The sequence below is a fragment of the Salmo salar genome, chromosome 02 (genome assembly GCF_965601325.2).
Source record: "Salmo salar chromosome 02, fSalSal1, whole genome shotgun sequence".
In the NCBI taxonomy this organism is placed as follows: Eukaryota; Metazoa; Chordata; class Actinopteri; order Salmoniformes; family Salmonidae; genus Salmo; species Salmo salar.
In genome coordinates, this window is record NC_138292.1 from 52119853 (window position 1) to 52144257 (window position 24405).

The following is a 24405-nucleotide window of genomic DNA, read 5'->3' on the forward strand; positions in this document are numbered from 1 at the left end:
TTTTTAAATAATCGCAAAAAACAGGCCTTATTTTAGGGCATTTTTCACCCTGCCAGCTCCTATTAGTTCTATTGAGCACCGTGGCACCAACTCGCTTTCCAAATGTTCTATTCCCAGCCCATTGTTCTACGTCACAATGAATGCTTCGCTATTGTTGGCAATGAGACCTGCCCACGTTGTAACATAAACAACAACAAAAAATTGCTCATGGAACTCTGAGGTCGTCCCATTGCTTCCTATAGTGGAAATATACAGTTGAAGTCGGAAGTTAACATACACCTTAGCCAAATACTTTTAAACTCAGTTTTTCACAAATCATTTAATCCTAGTAAAAACTCCCTGTTTTAGGTCAGTTAGGATCACTACTTTATTTTAAGAATGTGAAATGTCAGAATAATAGTAGATAGAATGATTTATTTCAGCTTTTATATCTTTCATCACATTCCCAGTGGGTCAGAAGTTTACATACACTCAATTAGTATTTGGTAGCATTGCCTTTAAATTGTTTAACCTGTTGGGGATAGGGGGCAGTATTTGCACGGCCGGATAAAAAACGTACCCGATTTAATCTGGTTACTACTCCTGCCCAGTAACTAGAATATGCATATAATTATTGGCTTTGGATAGAAAACACCCTAAAGTTTCTAAAACTGTTTGAATGGTGTCTCTGAGTATAACAGAACTCATATGGCAGGCAAAAACCTGAGAAGATTCTGTACAGGAAGTGCCCTCTCTGACCATTCCTTGGGCTTCTTGGCTCTGTTTATTGAAAACTTAGGATCTGTGCTGTAACGTGACACTTCCTACGGCTCCCATAGGCTCTCAGAACCTGGGAAAAAGCTGAATGATGTAATTCCAGCCGCTGGCTAAAAAACTTTAGCGCCTTTGGATAGTGGTCGATCAGAGGACCATCAGACTGAGGCTCGTGCACGAGGGGATCCCATGTTTTTATTTTCTCTCTCTTTGAACGTAAACACGCTTTCCCGGTCGGAATATTATCGCTTTTGTACGAGAAAAATGGCATAAAAATTGATTTTAAACAGCGGTTGACATGCTTCGAAGTACGGTAATGGAATATTTAGAATTTTTTTGTCACGAAACGCATCGTGCTCGTCACCCTTCTTTACACTTCGGATAGTGTCTTGAACGCACGAACAAAACAGAGGATATTTGAATATAACTATGGATTATTTTGAACCAAACCAACATTTGTTATTGAAGTAGAAGTCCTGGGAGTGCATTCTGACGAAGAACAGCAAAGGTAATAACATTTTTCTTATAGTAAATCTGACTTTGGTGAGGGCTAAACTTGGTGGGTGTCTAAATAGCTAGCCCTGTGATGCCGGGCTATCTACTTAGAATATTGCAAAATGTGCTTTCACCGAAAAGCTATTTTAAAATCGGACATAGCGAGTGCATAGAGGAGTTCTGTATCTATAATTCTTAAAATAATTGTTATGTTTTTTGTGAACGTTTATCGTGAGTAATTTAGTAAATTCACCGGAAGTTTGCAGGGGGTATGCTAGTACTGAACGTCACATGCTAATGTAAAAAGCTGTTTTTTTATATAAATATGAACTTGATTGAACAAGACATGCATGTATTGTATAACATAATGTCCTAGGTGTGTCATCTGATGAAGATCATCAAAGGTTAGTGCTGCATTTAGCTGTGGTTTGGGTTTATGTGACATTATATGCTAGCTTGAAAAATGGGTGTCTGATTATTTCTGGCTGGGTACTCTGCTGACATAATCTAATGTTTTGTTTTCATTGTAAAGCCTTTTTGAAATCGGACAGTGTGGTTAGATTAACGAGAGTCTTGTCTTTAAAATGCTGTAAAATAGTCATATGTTTGAGAAATTGAAGTAATAGCATTTCTAAGGTATTTGAATAACGCGCCACAGGATTCCACTGGCTGTTACGTAGGTGGGACGATATCGTCCCACTGGCCCTAGAGAAGTTAACTTGGGTCAAACGTTTCGAGTAGCCTTCCACAATAAGTTGGGTGAATTTTGGCCCATTCCTCCTGACAGAGCTGGCGTAACTGAGTCAGGTTTGTAGGCCTCGTTGCTCACACAAGCTTTTTCAGTTCTGCCCAGAAATGTTCTATAGGATTGAGATCAGGGCTTTGTGATGGCCACTCCAACACCTTGACTTTGTTGTCCATAAGCTATTTTGTGTGTGTGTGTTTTGGAGTGTCAGTGTAAGTGTATGGTTAGAGTCCAGTGAGTGTATATTGAGCCTGTGCAAGAGAGTCAATGCAGATAATAATAACAAATATTAATAAAATAAGGGTGTCAATGCAAATAGTCTGGGTAACCATTTGATTAACTGTTCAGCAGTGCTATGGCTTAGGGGTAGAAGCTGTTAAGGAGCCTTTTGGCTCTCCGGGACCGCTTGCTGTGCATTAGCAGAGAGAACAGTCTATGACTTGGGTGGCTGGAGCCTTTGACAATTTGTAGGGCCTTCCTCTGGCACTGCCTGGTATAGAGCTTGAAGAATATTGAAAAGAATAATGGGCAAATGTTGCACAAACCGTGGTGTGGAAAGACTCACAGCTGTAATCGCTGCCAAAGGTGCTTGTACAAAGTGTTGGCTCAAGGGTGTGAAAACTTATGTAAATTAGATATTTCAGTATTAAATATTCAATACATTTGCAAACATTTCTTAATATATGTTTTCACTTTTTCATTATGGTGTACTGTGTGTAGCTGGGTGAGAGAAAAACATATATTTAATCAATTTTGAATTCAGGCTGTAACACAACAAAATGTGAAGTAAGTCAAGGTGTATGAATACTTTCTGAAGGCACTGTAGACAAGGATGGGGGCTTGGGGTTTTGATGGGAAAGGTCTAGGCTTTACAGGGAAGGACCATGGTTAGCAGGGTTGGCCTTCATTCCATTTCAACTCAATTAACTCTGAAAATTAAGTCAAATGCAGTTCATGAGTTCACTCAGTTCAGGAAACAACAATATCATTGAATTGGATTTTCTACGTTTTCAAATGTCCAATTGCTACATTTGCTGAGCTGAGCCAGACTGGAATGGAATCAGAGTCTTGCAGGCAGATCACCCGTGATACAAGTCAGTATTCGACATCCATCCATGGCTGAGGATGTCAGGATATGATGTGGAAACCGGCCACCAGGGGCAACAGTGAGCGCTGTTACCTTTAAGTAAGTTTTGGTTTTTCTAGGACATTGTGGATGTGGATAAGCATCTGGCTCTGACTCCAAAGGTTTCATGGTTGAATCCAGCGATAGAAAGTCAGTTTTGATAGTTTTGTTATAAGCCTATCCCAAACCTTACCCCTTACCTTAACCATTTGGAGTTAATGCCTAACCTTAAGATTTCAGAGTTAATGCCTAAACTTAACCCTAACCTTAAAATCCGGAGTTAATCCCTAAATTTAACCGTAAACACTTTGAGATTTTACGTTTGGAACAACTTTGAAATTTGAACTTTGAGAAACATGGTTGAATGTCTAATTCTGATGTGAGACTGTGAGATCTTGCAGAAATTTTGACACTTGCTGATAGATTTGTGGATCCAGGATCACATGTTGGGATGTGACTCCCTCTAATGGTACTTTTCCATATAGACTTACCCACACTCCAGGGTTTCGACCAGGGTTTTATGTTAATGTCAGCTCTAAAGACTTATGGTGACGGCATCAACAATCTCGGCATCATTCAAGTCTGTTGCTTTGTGAGAAGGTGTTAAAGTTCACAGATAGCCATTGTTATGTAAAAAACAGCTGAAAAGAACACAGAGCATTGCCTTGGCCCCAAATGAGAGCAGGTCTACCAGATCCATGGGTAAAATACTGGGGTAAATCCTGTATGTAAATGCACCATTAGAAGCTGGATGTAGAAACCAATGGTATAAATTCTGGGTGGTCGTGGTTGTGAGGCACCATCTTTTACTTAAGCATTATTTAGGTCACTGTAAACAAGGGCAACAAAGCACAAATCCTGTGATAATCAAACAGAACAGAAAATACAACAACCACTGTTGTAATGTGTGGCGGAAAGAAGCAAACATTATTTTTGTCCCCACCAGTGACTACGCTTTTCCACTTGTGCTCTAACTAGCTATCCCCCTTTCCCTTTCTTTAAATATTCTCATGAATGGATTTCACATGAATTCTTGGTTATTCCCATCTATGCAAATGGTATGTCCGGCATCTAGTGGTGTTTTGCAGTATGACATGACTGAAGTCCTGTCTATCTTTGTAACATGCTGACCAGACCAGACGTGTCGCGTGCGCAAGCGTTGCAAAAAACATGTACACATACATGTTATTCAATCATTGCACCCACACTGAGCATCTGCTTAGCCAGGTGCTAAAATAGAATTTGGTTCTATTTGTAACACTGGACGGCGGGCAAGTCCTGCATCTTCCATCTCCTCATTGGTTTTTAGGAGCATATACCCACGTGCCATCTCCTCAATGGTTTTAAGGAGCATATATCAAATCAAATTTCAAATCAAATTTATTTATAAAGCCCTTCTTACATCAGCTGATATCTCAAAGTGCTGTATAGAAACCCAGCCTAAAACCCCAAACAGCAAGCAATGCAGGTGTAGAAGCACGGTGGCTAGGAACAACTCCCTAGAAAGGCCAGAACCTAGGAAGAAACCTAGAGAGGAACCAGGCTATGAGGGGTGGCCAGTCCTCTTCTGGCTGTGCCGGGTGGAGATTATAACAGAACATGGCCAAGATGTTCAAATGTTCATAGATGACCAGCAGGGTCAAATAATAATAATCACAGTGGTTGTCGAGGGTGCAACAGGTCAGCACCTCAGGAGTAAATGTCAGTTGGCTTTTCATAGCCGATCATTCAGGGTATCTCTACCGCTCCTGCTGTCTCTGGAGAGTTGAAAACAGCAGGTCTGGGACAGGTAGTACGTCCGGTGAACAGGTCAGGGTTCCATAGCCGCAGGCAGAACAGTTGAAACTGGAGCAGCAGCACAGCCAGGTGGACGGGGGACAGCAAGGAGTCATCAGGCCAGGTAGTCCTGAGGCATGGTCCTAGGGCTCAGGTTCTCCCAGAGAGAGAAAGAAAGCGAGAATTAGAGAGAGCATACTTAACCTGTTGGGGGTAGGGGGCAGTATTGACACGGCCGGATAAAAAACGTACCCGATTTAATCTGGTTACTACTCCTGCCCAGTAACTAGAATATGCATATAATTATTGGCTTTGGATAGAAAACACCCTAAAGTTTCTAAAACTGTTTGAATGGTGTCTGTGAGTATAACAGAACTCATATGGCAGGCAAAAACCTGAGAAGATTCTGTACAGGAAGTGCCCTCTCTGACCATTCCTTGGGCTTCTTGGCTCTGTTTATTGAAAACTTAGGATCTTTGCTGTAACGTGACACTTCCTACGGCTCCCATAGGCTCTCAGAACCCGGGAAAAAGCTGAATGATGTAATTCCAGCCGCTGGCTGAAAAACTTTAGCGCCTTTGGATAGTGGTCGATCAGAGGACCATCAGACTGAGGCTCGTGCACGAGGGGATCCCATGTTTTTATTTTCTCTCTCTTTGAACGTAAACACGCTTTCCCGGTTGGAATATTATCGCTTTTTTACGAGAAAAATCGCATAAAAATGGATTTTAAACAGCGTTTGACATGCTTCGAAGTACGGTAATGGAATATTTCGAATTTTTTTGTCACGATACGCGCCGGCGCGTCACCCTTCGTTACCCTTCGGATAGTGTCTTGAACGCACAAACAAAACAGAGGATATTTGAACATAACTATGGATTATTTTGAACCAAACCAACATTTGTTATTGAAGTAGAAATCCTGGGAGTGCATTCTGACGAAGAACAGCAAAGGTAATCAAATTTTTCTTATAGTAAATCTGAGTTTGGTGAGTGCCAAACTTGGTGGGTGTCAAAATAGCTAGCCCGTGATGGCGAGCTATCTACTCAGAATATTGCAAAATGTGCTTTGCCGAAAAGCTATTTTAAAATCGGACATAGCGATTGCATAAAGGAGTTCTGTATCAATAATTCTTAAAATAATTGTTATGTTTTTTGTGAACGTTTATCGTGAGTAATTTAGTAAATTCAACCGGAAGTTTGCGGTGGGTATGCTAGTTCTGAACGTCACATGCTAATGTAAAAAGCAGTTTTTTTATATAAATATGAACTTGATTGAACAAAACATGCATGTATTGTATAACATAATGTACTAGGAGTGTCATCTGATGAAGATCATCAAAGGTTAGTGCTGCATTTAGCTGTGGTTTGGGTTTATGTGACATTATATGCAAGCTTGAAAAATGGGTGTCTGATTATTTCTGGCTGGGTACTCTGCTGACATAATCTAATGTTTTGCTTTCGTTGTAAAGCCTTTTTGAAATCGGACAGTGTGGTTAGATTAACGAGAGTCTTGTCTTTAAAAAGGTGTAAAATAGTAATATGTTTGAGAAATTTAAGTAATAGCATTTCTAAGGTATTTGAATATCGCGCCACGGGATTCCACTGGCTGTTGAGTAGGTGGGACGATTTCGTCCCACATACCCTAGAGAGGATAAAGGTGAAATAAAATAAAATAAATTTAAAAATCCTCGCAGTGGCAGACCACGTGTAACAACACCTGCACAGGATCGGTACATCCAAACATCACGTCTGCGGGACAGGTACAGGATGGCAACAACAACTGCCCGAGTTACACCAGGAACGCACAATCCCTCCATCAGTGCTCAGACTGTCCGCAATAGGCTGAGAGAGGCTGGACTGAGTGCTTGTAGGCCTGTTGTAAGGCAGGTCCTCACCAGACATCACTGGCAAAAGCGTTGCCTATGGGCACAAACCCACCGTCGCTGGACCAGACAGGACTGCCAAAAAGTGCTCTTCACTGACGAGACGCGGTTTTGTCTCACCAGGAGTGATGGTCGGATTCACGTTTATCGTCGAAGGAATGAAGGTTACACCGAGGCCTGTACTCTGAAGCGGGATCGATTTGGAGGTGTTGTCATTGCAGGCAGTCTCAACGCTGTGTATTACAGGGAAGACATCCTCCTCCCTCATGTGGTACACCTCCTGCAGGCTCATCCTGACATGACCCTCCAGCATGACAATGCCACCAGCCATACTGCTCGTTCTGTGCATGATTTCCTGCAAGACAGGAATATCAGTGTTCTGCCATGGTCAGCGAAGAGCCCGGATCTCAATCCCATTGAGCACGTCTGGGACCTGTTGGATCGGAGTGTGAGAGCTAGGGCCAATCCCCCCAGAAATGTCCGGGAACTTGCAGGTGCCTTGGTGGAAGAGTGGGGTAACATCTCACAGCAAGAACTGGCAAATCTGGTGCAGTCCATGAGGAGGAGATGCACTGCAGTACTTAACGCAGTTGGTGGCAACACCAGATACTGACTGTTACTTTTGATTTTGACCCCCCCTTTGTTCAGGGACACATTATTCCCTTTCTGTTAGTCACATTTCTGTGGAACTGGTTCAGTTTGTCTCAGCTGCTGAATCTTGTTATGTTCATACAAATATTTACACATGTTAAGTGTAAATAAATGCAGTTGACAATGAGAGGACGTTTCTTTTTTTGCTGAGTTTATCTATATATATATATATATATATATATATATATATATATATATACCGTATACAGTTGAATTCGGAAGTTTACATACACCTTAGCCAAATACATTTCAACTCAGTTTTTCACAATTCCTGAAATTTAATCTTAGTAGAAATCCCCTGTCTTAGGTCAGTTAGGATCACCACTTTATTTTAAGAATGTGAAATGTCACTATAATAGAAGAGAGATTGATTTATTTCAGCTTGTATTTCTTTCATCACATTCCCAGTGGGTCAGAAGTTCACATATGATTTATTTCAGCTTGTATTTCTTTCATCACATTCCCAGTGGGTCAGAAGTTTACATACACTCAATTAGCATTTGGTAGCATTGCCTTTAAAATGTTTAACTTGGGTCAAACGTTTTGGGTAGCCTTCCAAAAGCTTCCCACGATAAGTTGGCAGAGCTGGTGTAACTGAATCAGGTTTGTAGGCCTTCTTGCACGCACACGCTTTTTCAGTCCTGCCCACACATTTTCTATAGGATTGAGGTCAGGGATTTGTGATGGTCACTCCAATACCTTGCCTTTGTTGTCCTTAAGCCATTTTGCCACAACTTTGGAAGTATCCTTGGGGTCATTCTCCATTTGGAAGACCCATTTGCGACCAAGCTTTAACTTCCTGACTGATGTTTTGAGATTTTGCTTTAATATATCCACATAATATTCCTCCCTCATGATGCCATCTATTTTGTGAAGTGCACCAGTCCCTCCTGTAGCAAAGCACCCCCACAACATGATGCTGCCACCCCTGTGATTCACGGTTGGGATGGTGTTCTTCGGCTTGCAAGCCTCCCCCTTTTTCCTCCAAACATAATGATGGCCATTATGGCCAAACAGGTCTGATTTTGTTTCATCATACCAGAGGACATTTCTCCAAAAAGTATGATCTTTGTCCCCATGTACAGTTGCAAACCTGAGTCTGTTTTTTTTATGGCGGTTTTGGAGCGGTGGCTTCTTCCTTGCTGAGCGGCCTTTCAGGTTATGTCAATATAGGACTCGTTTTACTGTGGATTTCGATACTTTTGTACCTGTTTCCTCCAGCATCTTCACAAGGTCCTTTGCTGTTGTTCTGGGATTGATTTGCACTTTTCGCGCCAAAATATGTTCATCTCTAGGAGACAGAACACATCTCCTTCCTGAGCGGAATGACGGCTGCGTGGTCCCATGGTGTTTATACTTGCGTTCTATTGTTTGTACAGATGAACGTGGTACCTTCAGGCATTTGGAAATTGCCCCCAAGGATGAACCAGGCTTGTGGAGGTCTACAATTTTATTTCTGAGGTCTTGGCTGATTTCTTTTGATTTTCTCATGATGTCAAGCAAAGAGGCACTGAGTTTGAAGATAGGCCTTGAAATACATCCACAGGTACACCTCCAATTGACTCAAATGTTGTCAATTAGCCTATCAGAAGCTTCTAAAGCCATGACATCATTTTCTGGAATTTTCCAACCTGTTTAAAGGCACAGTCAACTTAGTGTATGTAAACTTCTGACCCATTGGAATTGTGATACAGTGAATTATAAGTGAAATAATCTGTCTGTAAACAATTGTTGGAAAAATTACTTGTGTCATGCACAAAGTAGATGTCCTAACCGACTTGCCAAAACTATAGTTTGTTAACAAGGCATTTGTGGAGTGGTTGAAAAATGGGTTTTAATGACTCCAACCTTAGTGAATGTAAACCTCCGACTTCAACTGTATATACATATTTTGTGCACACATTTGTTTACATCCTCGTTAGTGAGCATTTCTCCTTCGCCAAGATAATCGATCCACCTGACAGCTGTGGCATATCAAGAAGCTGATTAAACACCATGATCCTTACACAGGTGCACCTTGTGCTGGGGACAATAAAAGGCTACTCTAAAATGTACAGTTTTGTTACACAACACAATGCTACAGATCTTTCAAATGTTGAGGGAGCGGTCAATTCGCCATGCGGCTGCTGGAGTGTCTACCAAAGCTGTTGCCAGAGAATAGAATGTTAATTTCTCTACCATAAACCGCAGTACGTCCAATAAGCCTCACAACCGCAGACCACGTGTAACCATGCCAGCCCAGGACCTCCACATCCATTTACTTCACCAGCGGGATCATCTGAGACCAGCCACCCAGACAGCTGATGAAACTGTGGATTTGCACAATTGAAGAATTTCTGCACAAACTGTCAGAAACCATCTCAGGGAAGCTCATCAGCAAACTCGTCGTCCTCACCATGGTCTTGACCTAACTGCAGTTTGGCGTCGTAACCGACTTCAGTGGGAAAATGCTCACCTTCGATGGCCGCTGGCACGCTGGAGAAGTTTGCTCTTCACGGATGAATCACAGTTTCAATTGCACCGGGCAGATAGCAGACAGCGAGCTGTTTGGTGATGTCATTGCTGTGGACAGCGAGTTCCCCATTTTGGCGGTGGGGTTATGGTATGGGCAGGCATAAGCTACAGACAACAAACACAATTGCATTTTATCTTTGGCAATTTGAATGCACAGAGATACCGTGACGAGATCCTGAGGCCCATTGTTGTGCCATTCATCCACCGCCATCACCTTATGTTTCAGCATGAATGCACAGGCCCATGTCATCGGATCTGTACACAATTCCTGGAAGCTGAAAATGTCCCAGTTCTTCCATGGCCTGCATACTAACCAAACATGTTACCCATTGAGCATGTTAGGGATGCTCTGGATTGACATGTACGACAGCGCGTTCCAGTTCCCGGCAATATCCGGCAACTTCACGCAACCAATGAAGGGGCTGGGAAAACATTCCACAGGCCACAATCAACAGCCTGATTAACTCTATGCGAAGGAAATGTGTTGCACTGCATGAGGCAAATGGTGGTCACACCAGATACTGACTGGTGTTCTGACCCATGCCCCTACCTTTAAGGTATCTGTGACCAACAGATGCATATCTGTATTCCCAGTCATGGGAAATCCATAGATTAGGGCATAATGCATTTATTTCAATTGACTGATTTGCTCATGTGAACTGTATTTCAGTAAAATCTTAAAAATTGTTGGATGTTACGTTTATATTTTTGGTCAGTGAATTATATATATTGTATATACACACATACTCACACATCAATTATGTTTTTATTAGGAAAAGTGACAATAACATTTACTTCCATTGTGTGTTTTTTTCTCAAATAATTTCCTGTCTCTGTTTTTCTCTTTCCAGCTGAGTATACTTTTGGTTGATGAACCTCAGGTTTGAGGTCAATTCCATTTAAATTCCAGTCAATTCAGGAAGTACCTTGAAATTCCAATGAGGAACATGTGTCATTTGAATCTGGTTTAGTTTCTGAATTGACTGGCATTGAAATGGAATTAACCACAACCCGTGATGACGAATGATAAAATAATACATGCTGTATCTCCAAAAAAACACTAGAGGGCAACATTGCCTGGCATGTCTTGCAATGAGAATGGGGTTAGCGTTACGATATGGAATAGCATGAATACAATAATGAGGGAGTCCGTGTACAGCACTTTAAAATGAAAGTGAATGTGATCTCTAAAGCAAACGGGATATTGTTTGAAGAGATTCCATTGGGTATGATGTTCATGGATGTCACGCAAGGAAACTGAGTTGAGCTGAAAAATCGAAAGTGAAACTATCAGAGATACACTGTCAAAACATTGGAGGTAGAACGGGTAGGTTAATTACCTGAAAAAGGTAGAAACAATGTAAAAATATTTCAGTCAGTTGCACAACTTTGGGATCTATAAGGCATAGATTTTTGTTTTTCTACAGCGGTAACTATACAGTACTGGATTTATTGTTGTTACTATCTAACTTACATGTATGTTTTGCTTTCTCTCTCAGTCCTGTCAAATTACCACTGTACAGCTGTATTGGTGATCAGGGTTGACTTTAATTCAGTTAGTTCAGTAAAATGAAAAGTCTTCATAATAAATGATGGGAGATTTGAATTCAATTATTCACTGAATTGACCCCAGCCCTGGTGGTGACTATACAAAATACTCTTTATAGAGGGAGAAGATGGAGTTTAGTTCAGTCGAAAAGGTAGAGGTTTGTGTTGTTCAATGGCACCTTGTATACATTACGACATCATACTTTGTACTCAATCAGTAACTGAGAATATCTGTGTTGTAGTTCACGTTTAAATAACATTTCTGATTGAGCCGACATATGTAGCGTGTACCGTGAATGCAGTACCTTTGTCAATCGCCCTATAAAGTGAATCTTCGGTGCTTCAGATTGAATTTAGATTTAGTCAATAATCTTTTGGGGGGGAATAAATCATGGAAACATACTTTGAGTAAATAATAATTTGAGTGGTTAGATTTTAGAAAAGAAAACCTCTCTATATCTATGTCTTCAATATGTTTTTTCATCAATACATTATTGATGTGTGTGTACAACACATATAGCCTAACCCGGTACATATGGAACACCGTTTGGGTCTTGGCGTGTCAAAAAGATACACGTCAAATAACATTATTTGACGTGTCAAATAAGCTTCTTGACCAATCAGGACCTGAATAATGACTCCATGTCACATAATAATTTAACATGTTCATAAATTGTTTCCGTACTTATTACACATTGATTACACTCTCTTATTACACATTGATTACACCAGCTCTTTGGCATCACCTCAACTCGCGGTGTTTGGAGGAGGAGGAATGCTGCCTATGACCCCAAGAACACCATCCCCACCGTCAAACATGGAGGTGGAAACATTATGCTTTGGGGGTGTTTTTCTGCTAAGGTGACTGGACAACTTCACCGCATCAAAGGGACGATGGACGGGGCCATGTACCGTCAAATCTTGGGTGAGAACCTCCATCCCTCAGCCAGGGCATTGAAAATGGGTCGTGGATGGGTATTCCAGGATGACAATGACCCAAAACACATGGCCAAGGCAACAAAGGAGTGGCTCAAGAAGAAGCACATTAAGGTCCTGGAGTGGCCTAGCCAGTCTCCAAACCTTAATCCCATAGAAAATCTGTGGAGGGAGCTGAAGGTTCGAGTTGCCAAACGTCAGCCTCGAAACCTTAATGACTTGGAGAAGATCTGCAAAGAGGACTGGGACAAAATCCCTCCTGAGATGTGTGCAAACCTGGTGGCCAACTACAAGAAACGTCTGACCTCTGTGATTGCCAACAAGGTTTTTGCCACCAAGTACTAAGTCATGTTTTGCAGAGGGGTCAAATACTTATTTCCCTCATTAAAATGCAAATCATTTTATAAAATGCGTTTATAACAGAACATGGCCAAAATGTTCATAGATGACCAGCAGGGTCAAATAATAATAATCACAGTGGTTGTCGAGGGTGCAACAGGTCAGCACCTCAGGAGAAAGTGTCAGTTGGCTTTTCATAGCCGATCATTCAGAGTATCTCTACCGCTCCAGCTGTCTCTAGAGAGTTGAAAACAGCAAGTCTGGGACAAGGAGCACATCCGGTGAACAGGTCAGGGTTCCATAGCCGTAGGCAGAACAGTTGAAACTGGAGCAGCAGCACAGCCAGGTGCACTGGGGACAGCAAGGAGTCATCAGGCCAGGTAGTCCTGAGGCATGGTCCTAGGGCTCAGGTCCTCCGAGAGAGAGACAGAAAGAAAGAGAGAAAGAAAGAGAGAAGTAGAGAGAGCATACTTAAATTCACACAGGACACTGGATAAGACAGGAGAAATACTCCAGATATAACAGACTGACCCTAGCCCCCCCGACACATAAACTACTGCAGCATAAATACTGGAGTCTGAGACAAGAGAGGTCGGGAGACACTGTGGCCCACTCCGATGATAACACCGGACAGGGCCAAACAGGCAGGATATAACCCTACCCACTTTGCCAAAGCACAGCCCCCACACCACTAGAGGGATATCTTCAACCACCAACTTACCATCATGAGACAGGGCCGAGTATAGCCCACAAAGATCTCCGCCACGGCACAACCCAAGGGGGGGGGGGGCGCCAACCCAGACAGGAAGATCAAGTGACGCACTCAAGTGCGTCACTCAAGTGACGCACCCCTCCTAGGGACGGCATGGAAGAGCACCAGTAAGCAAATTGATATAAAACATCCCCACAATTTTTTTTTAAATGCTCACGACTTTCTACCAAATGAGCACAAATTTATATAAAACATGGCTACAAATTATGAAACGAGCTCACAAATTGTAAAATATCCACGTACTGTAATATACATCCACTATACTTTTAGTTTTGGATGTTATGATGATATTCCCTGGAGGTCGGGGCCCACAGGGCAGGTGCCCTGCGTGCCCATTCGGTAATCTGGCCCTGATCATCAAGTTAAACCACAGGTATTGTTGTTACACATCCTCACACTGTCTTGGAGGATAAAACTGAGACTGTAGCCAGCTTCCATTTTACCTAATTTTATTGTCCAAAGAATGTTCTCATAGTCCAGAAGTATTGGATGAAAATCCACAATGTTGCTGCCATACAGGAGCACTGACCAATCTGCCTCCAAAAGAGGACTGCTGGTTTTGAGGATGTGTGGAGGTCAGTGGTTGATGATCTGAGCACCCCCTGAGATGGTGAGTATGGTTTCAGTAGACCACTATTGAGCTGGTAGATCAGATAGGAGCTTCGAGGAAAGGTCATTTAGTGCTTTGAATATGGTTCATATTGCCTTGTAGTGAATTTAGGACTTGGACAAGGAGTCAATGCAGCTTAAAAATGCATTTACATGGGGGTTTGGATGATAGTGTCAAATTTCTTAGAATGAACGAAAATATTGGAGTTTGGGGACTGGAGGGGTTAATAGTCAAGTTGGGAAATGTGCAAATATTTAGATACAAATATATAGTCAAGTTGGGGACTATTCAGATATTCCTGTTGAAAAAGAGAAAAGACAGAAAGGTATAATCTTACAGTATATTAAATTCATCCCATTGGGCCAAAACTGGTTGAATAAACGTTATTTCCACCTCTTTCCAACAACAACAAAAAAGCTATGTGATGACGGTGAATCAATGTGGAACACACAATTGGATTTTTTTTCACCCAACTTTTAACCAACATTTTTGGTTGTTTTCACATTTTGGTTGATTTCCCAAGTTTAAATCAAAACTAGACATTGAACTGATGTCTGTGCCCAGTGGGATTGGATTTCTGTAATCATATCAGCTCATTTGTCATACTTCTTCTAATCATCCAGAGAGAATGTGCCTTTCTTTGAGGTTAACCTTTGAGATGACCTCCCTCAAGGATTCTCGCTCTTTCCTCGGCGAATTTGTCCCACATTTTAGTGGCCACGTTTCTCAAGATATTGCGACCATGATGCCTGAGAACAAAGATATTAATATCATCTTAAACGTGCAACATATCAAATCATATCTGCTGTCTGTGATTAAAAACAGTAATCAATTGATGGCAACCTGAGAAAAAAATATCCCATCAAAATAAGACATACTTTAGGTAGAATTTGCAAGAGGGTCGGTTTGAGTAATGCACCGCATTACCTGATCTACAAATCATCTCAACTATCTAACAACTGGGTTTTAACCGTTCATTATTATGAAAATCTTAGCGGATTTTCCTATGCCACGTAGCACTTATTTGTGTTTACAATACTATTCCCCTCCAAGAGAACCTGTGGTTGTTTTGGAATACCTAAAATCCGCAATTCAATCCATGACACCCTTTTAGCATAGATGCTGTAGACAGCCGACAATGTGGCTTTTAAAGGCAATTTCAATTTGTATTTGTGGTAAACGCTGCAGATGTCAACTCAAGAGTAAATTACCTTTAAAAACTGCATTGTCGGCGATCTAGTGCTATAGCGAGCCATGGATTGAATCACGGCCTAAATTAAGGCCGGCCATTATGTTTAAGCAAGCTACTTTACAGGAGGAACTTCCCACCTGACTTCCTGTGCAGGGTCCACAGCCAGTTTACTGACGGCAATCAAGAAACGGTCAGTGAGGTCTTTCTTCCCCGACAGGAGACGAGCCATCCCCATGACCTCAGCCAGTCACTCGAGGTGCTGAGCTGTGCAGCTCCTCACCGCAGCGTTACGGTGGCTGAGGAAGGAAAAACAGAGCACATCAGTTACATGTCATAGAGATACATGAGTTAGGAGACGAATGATAATGGAATGTATTGATGAAGTCTCATCGATGGATCAAAATGTTCGGTAAGACTTTATATTAAGGTCCCTTAATGTACCATTTATAAACTGTTTGTGAAGAGTTTGCTTAACATTTATTAATCATTATTCCTACATTTGTAAATGTCAATAAGAAATCTATAAATTGTTATTTACACATTTATAAACAATATTTTAAATGATTTGTTCATGATTTTGTTGTAAAATAAGAAGTACACAACACACGGAAGTATAAGACATAAGAAAAAAATGTGATTCCATTAAAATGTGACATCTAGAGTTGGGGTGAGTTGCTGCCGGAAGTGTTGTGGAATAACCTAGCATGCTGATGAAAAAGGCAGTTAATTAAAAACTAGCAGTATTTCAATCTTCTCGATTTCGAGGCTTGGATAATGAGAAGATTAGGAGTACAGCATACCTTCCATCCCGGATTGAGATACGTTTTCAAGCAATATCCCTTTTCCTTCACCACGGTGAAAACATATTGCCATAGGACCGTTTCGACTTGATGGCAGACTGAACTTGAAGTCGAGCTTTGGCTAACTAACCACAGTAACATAATTAAACTCAAAATATGCTATTATGTTATTTTGAAAGAACCTCTTAAGGATCGGACCCTTCAATTTTCACCAAAAATGACATACCCAATTCTAACTGCCTGTAGCTCAGGACCTGAAGCAAGGATATGCATATTCTTGATACCATGTGAAAGGAAACACTTTGAAGTTTGTGGAAATGTTAAATGAATGTAGGACAATATAACAAATTAGATCTGGTAAACGTTTTTTTGTGTTTTTTTATACCATCATCTTTGAAATGCAAGAGAAAGGCCATAAGGTATTATTCCAGCCCAGGGGCAATTTCGATTATGGCCACTAGATGGCAGCAGTGTCAGTGCAATGTTTTAGACTGATCCAATGTATCTCTGTACAAATGTTGTATCAAGACTGCCCAAATGTGCCTAATTGGTTTATCAATACCTTGTGCACTCTTCTCAAACAAATAGATTGGTATTCTTTCACTGTAATACCTACTGTAAATTGGACAGTGCAGTTAGATTAACAAGAATTTAAGCTTTCTGCCCATATATGTCCTGGGAAATGTTTCTGTTATGTACAACCTCATGCTAATCACATTGGCCTACGTTAGCTCAACCATCCCGCGGGGGGGGAGACTGATCCCGTAGAGGTTTAATATCATAATGTTGTAACGGACGTCGTAAGGATTGGACCAAGGTGCAGCGGGAACGTGTATACTCATCTGCTTTATTTATTGAAAAGAAGGAAAAAACTAAAGAAACACGTATACAAAACAACGAATGACACTACAGTCCTGTCAGGTGCACAGACACAAAACAGGAGACAACTACCCACCAATCCCATTACAAAAACTACCCCTATACATAGGACCTTCAATCAGAAGCAACGAGGAGCGATCTGCTTCCAATTGAAGGTCAACCCCATTAACTAAACATAGAAATAGAAAGACTAAAACTAACATAGAAATAAACTGACAAGAACATAACCCAACACACCCCGAAACACTCTAAACAAACACCCCTCTTACATAGGAACATAGCCCAACAAACCCCGAACCACATAAAACAAACACCTCCTGCCACGTCCTGACCAAACTACAATAACAAATAACCCCTTTACTGGTCAGGACGTGACAAATGTTTCTTAAGACCTGCCTAAATGAAAACATTTGAATATTTGTGATGGTGTTTAATAAATTGATTGACTTTGTAGTGTGGTAGTATTTGATATATAACTATTTATGCATTAAAATGTTTATCTTTTACACTATAAAGATACTTAAAATATGCAAGCAAGCATTAGGCAATGAGTTGACATTGACTAGCAAGAATTGGACTGAGAGTGGAAAGGTATTTAACATTATGAAATCATATACAAGGCATTAACAAACATTACAATGCAATACCTTATGCATGATCAGAGAGGGAGAGAGAGAGAAGTCATAGCCTGAAAAGCCATGCCCAAGAGTCGCTGGGGTGGAGAGAGAGAGAGCGTATCTCACTAGCGCAGGTCAGGAACAAAGAAAAAGAGAGACAATGATTCTGACTCTTTTAAAAGCCTCTGAGTTGTTAGAATAAAACAATGTGAGTTGTTGACCAATATGCTACTATAAAAGTGAACTTCCAATCAGATATCAGACCTAGAGATGTAAACTCTGCTACCCAGAGTGGTGATGATAATTGGTGAGATAATTGTAATTATAAACCGGGTGGTTCGAGCCCTGAATGCTGATTGGCTGAAAGCCGTGGTGTATAACCTACCATTTGGTTTTGAAATATTGAAACCAAACCATATGATTTGAATGATGTAAGTAAACAGGAAAAGGTGACTGTAAGAAGCACTCACAATTTCAAATAGGCTACATGTCGTATTAAACAGCATATAAACACTCTAAATAGGACAGGAGTCAGACATGTAGCCTAATACGAAATGTATTTGTAGTAGAGTTAAAATGGTTATTCCATCAAACTTCAAATTATTAGAATAGTACACAACGCAGAACAGAACAACCAGGTTGAGGGCCAAAGCCCGCGAACAGGAATATTCCAAGTTCAGACAGAAGGGGGGAGTCAGATCGCTTTGATCGCCAGGAACTTTACTTTTGGTGTCTATTTTTAATTGTTGCGCTACTGGTGCTGCCTGTTGATGTTAGGTAGGCAGTTACAGTAGCTGAATGATGTTAACATCTTCGGGTTTTATTTCATTAAATGTATTTTATTTCATCTGGGTGCATGCGTCACCTACTAACACCCTGGTACTACCCGTAGCTGCCGTTCTCCTCAGTCCGAGAAAACACTGAGAAAGGTGTGTCTTGCAGATTACTCCTTTGTAGAAGTCCATAACGTGAAATAAATAAAACATCCCAAGGTTAATGCTGTAGATATTGTTATAAGGGAATGTGAGACTATAGAAACATGTAACTTTCAGAGTTTTATTGTTGTTATTAATATAGTTTACAGAGTGCTAAAAGTGCTCCTGTTGATAGCTAGCATGCCTTTCTGTGATGCAGACTGGGTAGCTAAGCAGTACGGGCGTTGCATTATGGGAGATGTAGTTTGGTCCTCTAAGGTATGAATGGGATAGAGGCGATTTCACGTTGTAACTTGTTTGTGCTGCAGTGTTTTTTGTAAATGAGTTGTTGTATTTTGGTACTGTCAACACTATGGCGCACGCGCGCAGCCAGTTTGGGTTCCGTGTAAGCTCAGCATTTAAACAACATTTTGTTGTATTAAATCGTTATAGTCTATAAATTGCACATACATGCTGATTGACTAACTTAGAATTAAATACAAATTAAATGAAAAATGCCTCATTAGGCTCAATCTACAGTGCCTTTGAATTCATTTTTAGAAACATGAGTTTGGCCAGAGTCTGTAGCTTCAGGCTCATGTGATTGTGCCTGGAGAGCAGGCCAGCCGCAGAGAATACCCTCTCTGTCACGTCCTGACCAGTAGAGGGTGTAGTTGGGTCAGGACGTGGCAGAAGGGAGTGAGTGTTTTATTGTTTCATTTAATTTTGGCCGTGTGACTTCCAATCAAGCACAGCTGTAGAGGGTTGTGGTTGATTGGGAGTCACACATAAGTTGCCTACGTTTCCGTTGTGTGGGTAATTGTTCTTGTCACAGTTGTTGCACCTGACAGGACTGTGTTGGCTGTCAGTTTTGTTGTTTTGTGAATTGCATAGTGTTCGTGACTTTAAAAATGACGAACCCTAACTCCGCCGCATTTTGGTCCACTTCTTCCGTAGACAGCCGTTACACTCTCAGCTCTTGCAGAGCCACTTGGGATGTTAAACACCGTTTGGGCCACTAATGCCAGGCTGGGCAGGGATGCGTAGTTATTTTTATTTTGTTCTGTAGGTAGGCCTAAAGGATTTTAGGTCAAATATCCCTATCAAAACAGAACGCTCCTTGAAAGAGGTAATAGAGTTAGTTAGCATGCCATCAATGATGGCCTATTGTGTAGATAATAGAAGGAAAATTAACTGAACTTTTTAGAGATTATTTTTTGTTCATAAATAATGCGCTAAAATGACACACTTAGCTAGCTACCCACCTCGTTCCTTTCTGTTAGCATGTACACGTAGTAAGTACATGCTTTCGGGATACCTGTCTTTTCATTCTTTAGTTGTGAACACTACATAACCGCACTCCCTCTCTTGCTCTTGGTCCTCCTCATCTTTGTAAGTCTCCTTGATTTTTCACCTGTGTGTTTTATCAGCTTCTTTATGAAGATATTTAGAATATTAGATGACAGTAGCTAAAGCAAGGTGCTATAGCAGCACACAAGTAGACTACAAATGCATGCTGGGCCGGGCATGCCCTGAGCTTGTAAAATGAGTGCTACTGGAGCACTACTGGAGCGAAATTGAAGGGGGCGAGAAAGCCGAAGCTCCAGCCTCTGGGAAACTTGCTCCACGATCCAGTCAAATAGGGCAAGCTCCACTCCGCTCACATACTCTGGCATGGCCACACCCTAGGTGGGACTGACTTTGCAGCTATCTGCATCTCAGTCAGACTTATCGCTTTGGAGCCTATTTGTGCTCTGTTCTAACAAATCTCGCTGCGCATCATGTAGAAATGACCTAGTCTGATCATGCTCTTTTTCATATGCTTGAAGTTCTGCTTCCAATTGCTCTATGCTGCGCTCTGATTTCCTGTGGGAAGTTCATCAGTAGTTTGCTGTGTTGCTATTAGTTTTTCCCGAGTAAAAGCACAGCAAGCTTTAGAATTAACATTCTCTCGTATTTATTCTTATGCATGTCAATACACTGAGTATACAAAACATTAAGAACGTCTTCTCTTTCCATGACAGACTGACCAGGTGAATCCAATTATTGATGTCACTTGTTAAATCCACTTCAATCAGTATAAATGAAGGGGAGGTGACAGGTTAAATAAGGATTTTTAAGTTTTGAGACAATGTAATATTGCCTGTGTGTAGAGGAGTCAGGCGCAGGACAGCAGATATGAGTAATAAACATAATTTACTCAAATATTCACAAATACAACGCAATAATTCGAGCCCACAATAACGGACCGTATTACAAACAATCACTCACAAACAAACATGGCGGAACAGAGGGTTAAATAATGAACAAGTAATTGGGGGAATGAAATCAGGTGTGTAAGACAAGGACAAAACAAATGGAAAATGAAAAGTAGATCAGCAATGGCTAGAAGGTCGGTGACGTAGACCGCCGAACGCCGCCCGAACAAGGAGAGGGACCGACCTCGGCGGAAGTCGTGACAGACAATATGGACATGGATTGTGTATGTGTGCCATTCAGAGGGTGAATGGGCAAGACAATATTTAAGTGCCTTTGAACGGGGGGCTAGGGTCATATTGTTATATCCGGTGTAATTCTCCTGTCTTATCTGGTGTCCTGTGTGATCATATATATATGCTCCCTCTAATTCTCCTTTCTTTCTCGCTCTCCCCTCTCGGAGGACCTGAGCCCTAGGACCATGCCTCAGGACTATCTGGCCTGACGACTCCTGGCTGTCCCCGTCCCTAGTCCACCTGGTCGTGCTGCTGACCCTGTTTCTGCTGTTCTGCCTGCGGCCATAGAACCCTGACGTGTTCACCAGACCCCCCCCCCCCGCCCCCCCTATGTTTGGTATACTCAGTGCATATTGCCAGCACTAAAGAATTTCATCCCTATTCGAATCAAATGTGAGAACATTCTTGCCTGTTTTGATCAAATCATTAATACGAGGCGATTTCCATAACTCAAAAATATAGATTGCTTGCATATTCGCCTTCACATAGGCCACATGTTCATTATATATGATAATTTTATTTGTTTAACTAGGCAAGTCAGTTAAGAACAAACTCTTATTTTCAATGACGGCCTAGGAACTGTGGGTTAACTGCCTTGTTCAGGGGCAGAACGACAGATTTTTACCTTGTCAGCTTGGTGGATTCGATCTTGCAACCTTTTGGTTACAAGTCCAACGCGCTAACCACTAGGCTACCTGCTGCCCCAATAGAATAGAATAAACTCAAATTTAGTCCAAAGTATCTGTAAGATATATCACATCGGGGTCACCATTTACTGTAGTGTCGAATTAGAGGAAATTAACTTTAATATGCACATGTTTCTCTCCGCCGTCAAGAGGGGTGCCATAATTTTTGGGGGCCCGCTTGGTGTGGGGGCCTCCCAACCAAACCTCCCCAAGAGGCTAAAGCCGGCCCTGCTCTGGAGCATCACTTTCATATAAAGTGTTAACAAATGTTCTTGTGTTGAGATGACATACATCCACTGCTAATTAGGTCCGGGACGATACCAGTATCCAAAACACGAAGCGGATTTAACTTCTTTAGGAAAACAGACGTAATGTTGGAAACAAATAGTCATTATGTTGTCATCCTGAGTAATATTCACTTATTTTCCAAGCTATATCACACAATATTTTAAATACAGCAGGTTTTTAAAGGACCAAAGAGTGAGATCTGCTTTGTGTTTTCATTTTTGCCATTGAAAATATATTGCGATACTGGCATTGTCCCGGCCCTAATACTTGCCTTCATTGCACATTTAGACTTGCCATTTGCCTTGATTGCACATTTATACATCCCACTTAATAACATACATTGTACTTAATTGTTTTACTTGTACATTTTTTGCACTCTTTTATTTGCACTTCTGGTCAGATGCTAACTGCATTTCGTTGTACTGTACTTGTACTTGTTCAATGACCATAAAGTTGAATCTAATCTAATGTGTGGTATACCTAAGCGAGCAGTGACCATTTTGCACCAGAAAGTTCAGGTCTGTTTGGAGTGAATCCTAACTTCCACTCGAGTCAAACTTTCAATGTGAGACAAAGTGAACATTTGTGGAAGTCCGGATCTACCCCTTAGTGAGTGTTAATTGACCCCTCTCCCTCTTTACCTCAGCCCACCGACCAGCAGGGCATTCATGACACGGGTAGGGGTGCAGCTCTGCACCATGTGACCCAGGGCACAGTTGGCGCCCTGCCGGATGAAGGTGTTGGCCTCGCTGGCTTTGTGCAGCAGCACGCGTGCCGTCCCCTCCACCTCACTGTCCATGGCCCTCTGGAGGTGGACGTACATGTCACCCAGTGTGGCCATGGCAGCACAGGACACTGCAGAGCGCAGGTTCTTCACCTGAATCATAATAACATGCACAGGACCAGCTATTAATGTTGAGCAGTACAACCCACGAACATCAGAAACATGACACAATAATTTGACTTGTTCTCCAAATGTAGCAGATTTGTGCAGATGAATGAAGAGGGCAGTGAATGAATACAGCTACCTCATTTATAATGGCAAGGCAGATATCATGGAGTTTAGGCATCAGTATGTCCATGTGGTTCTGAGCCATCACACGGAGAGAGGTCAAGCCCTCAATCTTCTTCTCCCTGCAATTCAGTGTAAGAAACGTAAGCAATTTCGACAACATTTTCCAAAAACATTATAATGATGTTCATCAATTAGGACTCTGGTCTCTTAATTTCAGAAGTTTCTACGCTCTATGGAGCAAATCTACATTTCCAAGGACACTACACTGTGCTTCCTTTAGCCTAGCTCCATTGGTCTTGTCTACAGTGAATGCTCACCAGTCATCAGAGGCAGAGTGGAGCAGCTTGAAGGTCTTAGTCAGGGCCTGCTCTGGGTTGGACAGGGGCTGCAACCTGGCCTGGTCTTGACTTTTCTTTATTTGGCCCTTTGGCTCACTGGCTGCCTTCTTGTCTATGGGTTGACAGCAGACATCTATCTCTCTGTGAACTGTATGTATTTATTTATGTATTTACTAATTTCCATATCGGTTTGTACTTTTAACACTAGAACATCTTAGTTAGTAATATATCCTTTTAAATTTAGCACACATTTTTGTTGGTGCTCACCCTGCTCAGAAGCAGGGTCTAAATAGCCTTGAGCAAAGGTTATCTCACTGTGCAACAGGCAAAGCAAGTGTGGAAAAATGTCTTAGCCCTGGGCTAAAGCCATTTGTGTCCGTTCCCTTCCTACTGTCTTTCTATCAATCTACCTAGCTTCATCTCCCTGTCTAATTTACATTAGTGTGAGTACGTGAGAGGGACTGACCTGAGCCGGTGGCAGCCTTTGGCAGGCTAAGGAACCTTATAGGCCGAGGCAGTTTGCTCCTGGGCTTGGTAGGAGGGGGAGCAGGCCTGGGTGGGCTGTCACGCGACTTGACCGGGGTCCCAACATCCAAGTAGTCACGGAGCTCCGCAGGGGTGTTCATATCCACTGAGCTCAGGCTTCCCAAGGAGCTGGTGGCTATTTCCCCCATGGGAACTTCTCCTGCTCATGGCCTTCACCTCATGTACCACCTTTGGCGTAGACCAGAAAAGAATGCTCCCATCAAAGAAATGCATATAGAACTAGTATATACATAAACTAATACACAGAGAGATCCTGTATTCTAGGATCTACTCTATCATGCTGTCAAAGAGAGCATCCTTTCTAACCTGTACCCCTACACACTGTACCCCCTCAACTAACCTGTAGCCCCGCACACTGACTCGGTACCGATGCCCCCTGTATATAGCCTCGTTATTGTTATGTCATTGTGTTACTTTTTTTATTATTATTGTTTACATTAGTTTATTTGGTAAATATTTTCTTAACTCTTCTTGAACTGCACTGTTGA

General features: G+C 41.7%; 1 protein-coding gene across 2 annotated transcripts; it reads right to left on the reverse strand.

Annotated features, from left to right (window-relative positions):
- Window positions 1-10692: 10692 nt before the first annotated feature.
- Window positions 10693-23216, reverse strand: LOC106585345 (TOG array regulator of axonemal microtubules protein 2-like). 2 transcript variants are annotated; one of them, XM_082964300.1, is made up of 6 exons: window positions 23047-23216; window positions 22660-22895; window positions 15480-15638; window positions 13784-14899; window positions 13490-13622; window positions 10693-13181 (listed from the first exon to the last, which is right to left on the reverse strand). In XM_082964300.1, exons 1-3 carry the CDS (start codon window positions 23191-23193, stop codon window positions 15590-15592), a joined length of 432 nt encoding a protein of 143 aa, XP_082820426.1. In that variant the 5' UTR covers window positions 23194-23216; the 3' UTR covers window positions 10693-13181; window positions 13490-13622; window positions 13784-14899; window positions 15480-15589. The 2 variants fall into 2 exon arrangements, with proteins under 2 accessions (XP_082820426.1, XP_082820435.1); XM_082964309.1 differs by lacking the exons at window positions 10693-13181; window positions 13490-13622 and having other exon boundaries at window positions 13630-14448; window positions 14802-14899.
- Window positions 23217-24405: the final 1189 nt, after the last annotated feature.